This window comes from Echinococcus granulosus (genome assembly GCF_000524195.1).
Source record: "Echinococcus granulosus chromosome Unknown EG_S00229, whole genome shotgun sequence".
In the NCBI taxonomy this organism is placed as follows: Eukaryota; Metazoa; Platyhelminthes; class Cestoda; order Cyclophyllidea; family Taeniidae; genus Echinococcus; species Echinococcus granulosus.
In genome coordinates this window covers 11,915-17,884 of record NW_020170609.1, presented here as the reverse complement: position 1 = coordinate 17,884, position 5,970 = coordinate 11,915, and the positions used below count along the sequence as shown (strand labels likewise).

The window sequence follows — 5,970 nt, the reverse complement described above, 5'->3', positions numbered from 1 at the left end:
ATTCCACATTTAGGAATGAATGCGATCAAGCACTGAAGGGGACTCCATCATTAAATGTCATCGAGGAGGGCAAAAGAAAGGTGGCCTACAGGTAAAATCTGGATGGATGGACATATTAGCAGCAAATAAAATACTTAAAAAGGCTAAAACATAGGGGTGTAGGATGTAATTGACAACTAAGATTTGATTCTGGATTCATTTGCGCCAGGTCGAACCTTGTTGTTGGATGACGTACACAGCCCACCGTGACACACAGGCGACGCTTCACATTCTCGACGAAGCAGACATGGATACTGCAGAATGCATCGATGTTGACCTCTACAAGCGATTCGGGCTGGAGGAGGAGTATGAGATGAACCAACTCACCACATGGCAAAAACTAAAGCCCAGAATTTGGGCTGTTTTTGAAATGCCACGATCGTCGGTGGCTGCCAAGGTAATTGGATATGTAATTTGCATTTACTTTTACTTATTAAAAGACTTTTATAATTCATCATTTCCACTGTCCAAATGCATTCAAATTCAAATAAAAACAAATTAAAAACCCACTTACTTATTATGTAAAAATTCGTTCAATATAATTTGCCAACTCATAGAAGACTAATGTCATTGTGCTCTTTTGTTTAACTCTAATTGGTAGCAACATTAACGTTTGTTTGCTTTGCTACAGAGCCTGCTGCAATGGGCTGACAAAAAGCTGAATGTTGACAATCAAATGAAATTTTGGTGCTTGCATGAACAGCAAGCTTGACTTTGGTATTCGATCAGTGGTTTTGTGCTTTTGTTCTGATGCTAAGCCTTCATTTCTTACTTTTATACCATTATATCATAAATGGTGCTTCAATATTTTGGCTATTCTGAACAGGTTTGCTTTGAACACGAAACCGCAAAAATTCTCTTGCTATTTGTCACATAACCACTGAAGGAGGCGAAATATTGAAACAGAAAGGGTCGACTGGATTTGATGTTGCTAAGGAACTACTCTAAAATGACAGAAGGTTTTGCTATGGATTAAATCAATTCGAGTTTGGTCTTGTCATTGTTTACACCTAGAAGTGACCCACATCAGGTTAAAAGGATTATGCTTACACCTTCATCGGCTAGAAAGACGAAGCCGCGGATCAATTTTTAAGAATGACTAACTGACCGATTGACTCAGCACTCTCAAGAAAAAGCAATTATTCTTCTAGAATCCGGTTGTTGCACAAATGTATCAGCAGACATTACTTATGCAGCAATTCTGCGGCACTATTCAACACTACTCTAGTCCCGAAATACAGCAGCTGTGCGTTGTGGAGTCCAGAGGGAAATACGCTGTTGCAAATCACTTGCTACAGGTGGAACAATAAATAAAAAGGTGGAATCGACTAATCAGCTAGGAAAATGTCCTGTCAAATTACGGAATTACGGTAAAAAAGAAGAAGAATGAAAAGGCTATTTTATTTCTGTTTTTAGCGATCCCCGAGACAAGTTGATCCCTTGACTACGCGCAAAATAGGTAATAGTGGAACAAAATTGCCTTTTAAAAATTGGTTTGGAAGCAGGAAACACAGAACCTTATTTCAATGACTTGTAGTATTCACAGAACACATTCAAATTTTAGGGTTATTTTAGGTTCACTGAAAAGTACCTACGAAACACATATTTTGGCTCGCATACAACACCATGCGACCTAAAATAGTTTGTTGTAACATTGCCATTGTTCTACCTATTTGGTGAACTGAATGCAAAATTAAAGGCATTTAACTTACCAATAAATTCACCGCCCTTTTCAATAAATATTTCGACTGATCTAAGTCAGATCTTGCAAATTTTCTCTTAGTAGCTACTTCTTGTCCATCATCACTCGAAAAATTCATTCGTAACAAAGTTATTTCTTAATCAAGATCACATTTATTAAACCAGTTTCGTGCCGTTTATTCTGCTCTCAAGTCACCTCGAATTGTTTTGCAACGAATATCATGGATACCTTTTGAGCCTTTGGATTTGAAGCAAATTCCTTTCACGTGGCAGACAAATCCAACTCTAACGACTTTTACTGAAACAGTAATCGTTGACGGGAAGACGACAGAATGCCTTGCTAAAGATACATAATCGTTGAGCGGGAGCCAGTTTGATCTTTATAGTGCACACACCTAATATATTTGTGTTTTTTCTAAGAATTTTTAGTCTCTTAACGGTTCATTGCGTCAAGCTATGTCATAAAGCGGTTAAGCTCCAGGATCACTTAAAAACATCCACCAAAAGTTGAATGAATGAAAGAAATAGAATAGAATCTCCCTGTATCAGTACAACAAAATTCCATTGCTCATGGCCAGAGCAGTTGACAAATGCCAATATCGTTTCGGCAGTACTTTTACTGAGTTCCGCAATCTTCATATTCCTAGAGTAAATGCCTTCCTTTTTTCAAATTAAACATTCTTACCACTGATTTTTTCCATTATCTATCACCCTATTTGCTAGTAAAAGTGATGCTTAGGAAGAATTAATTTTTCTGGAAATCATTAATTTGCAGCAGTGCTGTAAAATCCGCACTATGGACAGCCATCGATATCAGATAAATTACATGAAATTAGAAAAAAATTAACTTTTACGTAAAACATTACCGTGACTTCCAAAATAAACGGCTTTCTACTTTCTGCCAAAATACTCTCATGTATATACGGATGATGGAACGATTAACGGATAAAACTACTTTTAGACTAATTTTAATTGCATCTATCCTTGTAGTGTGTGGCTTTGATTTCCGTCATTTGCGTGATCCTGTCCATCGTTGCGTACTGCTTCAAGACAGCTCCATCCTTCACGGCTCCTTCACTTCAAATTTCCACTGGACCCTTCTTCAATATCACTCTCAACGCCACAGCTCTTTCCTACTCCTCCTTCTCTACCACATCCCATTCCTTCATCTTAGCACCCTCTGATCCACTCGCTGTAATACCACATCCTGCTTTTCTCTACATCGAGCTCGTCTGCAATATCTGGTTCCTTTTCGAGTTTGTTATACGTCTGGCCGTCACTGACAGTCCGATGAGATTTCTCCGTTCCCCTCTTAATCTCATCGAAATTGCTGCAGTGATCAGTTTCTACGCCGAAGTTTTCGTAACTCTCGGTTTTGGCAATCATCACTCCTCATCATCTCCTGTGATAGCCAAATGCGCTGTGGAGCTCCTCAGTATTGTGCGAGTGATGCGGTTGTTTAAGCTCACTCGGTATATCTCGGGATTGAAGATCCTCATTCTCACATTCAAAGCTAGTGCAAAAGAGTTGTTGCTGTTGGTGTTCTTTCTCATGGTCTTCATTGTCCTCTTTGCTGCATTGGTTTTCTATGCCGAGAGGTTTTCGCTCTCCCCCGCCAACGACTTCACTTCCATTCCAATTGGTCTGTGGTGGGCGATCGTTACAATGACCACAGTGGGATATGGAGATATGGCGCCCAAGTCGTATGCTGGTAAGGATTTGGAAAGTTCCTGTATTTAAAGGTAGAGCCTTTTAATAGACCCAGTTCTTAAAGTAATAAACGCACACATTTACGAAAACGCTTTTCTTAAATAGCTCTTTGTATTTACTCCTTAATATATTTACCATGTATTTTAAAAATACTTGAAACCCATATTCAAAGTACGTGCAATGGCAAATAATTTTGCAAAGATGCTCAGGATTTTAAATTGCCTCCTTGTGTGACCACTTTGTATGAACTCCTTCACTTGCAGATAAAATATTTTGGGAAGAGCATTTCCTACGCTTATCGCGCTTTGTGGGAATAAATGAATCATATATATGGAACAATTTAAGCCGCTTAAGTTTCACTCTATGAGAAAGGTCCGCCTTTCTATTGAGTTGCAATTTTGATGCTGTGGAATGGCCTTTTTGACTTTTTGCAAACTGGTGGGCCATCAGATACCAAGAGTTATGTCTTAACATTTTTAGACCGCCTTTAAAGACAAGTTATATGGGTGGCGATAGTTGAATGCCTAAAATTAAATGCGGTAGGAAGATGCAATCACGGTTACCGTTGAGTCTATCACAAAGTTTGGCTAGGATGGACGGTTGAGCATAACATCCAGGCTTCACAATTACCACTTCTACAACAGTTAAATTCATTCCATAAAACCTAAAATATGCTAGAGCTTGGACACAGATGAGGTGGACAGCAGTAGATGAACATCAACCTAAATTAATTCAATTAAAATTAGTGGGAAGTATGAATGCCCAGTAATAAGAATAATATGAATCAATGGATATTTATAAGTGCGTCCATCCAGATATGTCCATCTGTAAAGAGCAGTGCATTGGGTGCATTGCCAAATAATGCTTTAGGCTGTAGGACCTTCTATAACAAGGATATCGCAAATATTATTTTCATCTTCCTAAAGCAGGTGTCTAAATATGGGGTTAGGCGAAATACAAAATTTACAGTCAAAACGCTGTCCAGTAATCCGTTTAGCCTTTTAATTCAGCTGCGCAGCTGCATATTCGAGTAAAACGTTTCGCTCATCATAGACATAGTAGAGGAGCACTGCTTACGTCTAAACGTTAATTTTACCTGCTTTTATGCAAGCAATTTTCCTACTGTTTGCGTTTATTACCTTTTTGCCTAGCATTGAGATCAACGACCATTATCAGAACGGCGTCTCTCCGCTACCTTAAAAGGGATTAAATACAACGGCTAATTACGCATCTTTAAGCCAATTTAGAAGTGTTTGTTTTCAGAAAATAAAGCCTGCGCTTAAGCTTTTAGACAATTTACCTGTTAAATTTTTCTGAGCAATAGCATTTTCATTTGAGTCTACTGTTTCATATTCTCTTCATAGAGGTGCTATTATAAGCGAGACATTTATTTACCAAATTTTAGGTGCTTACGCAATGTAAAACTTTTTAACTTTTGGAATGCAAAAAGGTAAATTTGGTTTGTTCTTCAAGGCTTCTCATTGTACATCTATTCCCTACCAACGTGACACGTATGAGAGATGACCTTTACATCAGTTTTCGATACCTGGCTGAGGTAACCTGTGTCATACTAGCGAACCGTTGGAGGATGCGACAATAAAGAAGTGGGAGAATATTCTAGGTGTTATAGTAATTCTAGTACTGCGGTTCTAGCAACTCAGGCCTTGGAAGATGCAACAGTCGATTTTCTTAGGGTAATCACACGGCCAACGCCTGAACGCTAGCAAGGCAATTTAAAACTTTAGGCATTTTTACAGCCGCTTTGATCAACCTCGTGTCAAATGTTTATATAAAAATATTGTAACAAGAATGATTGCAAAAATTTTAACGGTGTTATAAAACTATGGCGGTATGTAGCAGTAGGAAAGTGAATGGGAGGGAAGATGAATTGTAGTGCACCCACTGGTGCCGCAGAATTATAATGAGAGGGAAAAATTGATATTAGCAACCAGCATTTAGTCCATACTCACCACCGCAATGTTAATAAAATTTTGAAACAATACAGATCCTGCAGAATGAAGCGTGTATTATTGCAAGAACAGTCCAAAAATGCAAAATTTGAGGTGAGAAGGAGTCATGTGAGGGAAGAGTGTGGATGGTGAGGGGACCATAAGAAAGAGATGCAATGTGTCAAAGAAATTAATTTGGCTTTTGGTCGGAAAGTGGGCAAAACCCCTCATTTGGAAGCTTGCTCAGATATGCCTGATTTGGCAGTGATAAGCATAAATTCTGACCCCAAAGTGGAGTTCATTCAGCAACTTTTGAAACATTCGAGCAATTGTGCCTTACCATAATCCAAAAAATTTAATGAGTACATTTGGCATTCATTCCATTTTGCTATAAACTGTAATTTTTTTAGTAAAAAGTGGCTATGAAGACCTCAAATTAAGTGTTGTTGTAATATTGGTACCAACCTATAAAGATAGCTGTTTCATATAGTAAATAAAGTGAAATGCTATTGTTTAACGGAATATGTGATGAATGATAAATAAGCTTTGCAGAAGATATTCACAAACACAT

General features: G+C 38.2%; 1 protein-coding gene across 1 annotated transcript; it reads left to right on the top strand. All coding sequences in view use genetic code 11, as the record gives it.

Moving 5' to 3' along the window:
* Positions 1-226: 226 nt before the first annotated feature.
* On the top strand, positions 227-3,480 carry EGR_10523 (Potassium voltage-gated channel protein Shaw; the record flags this gene model as incomplete). The annotated part of the gene is made up of 2 exons (XM_024499772.1): positions 227-436; positions 2,731-3,480. The coding sequence occupies 2 exons, from the start codon at positions 227-229 to the stop codon at positions 3,478-3,480; spliced, it is 960 nt and encodes a 319-aa protein (XP_024345812.1).
* Positions 3,481-5,970: the final 2,490 nt, after the last annotated feature.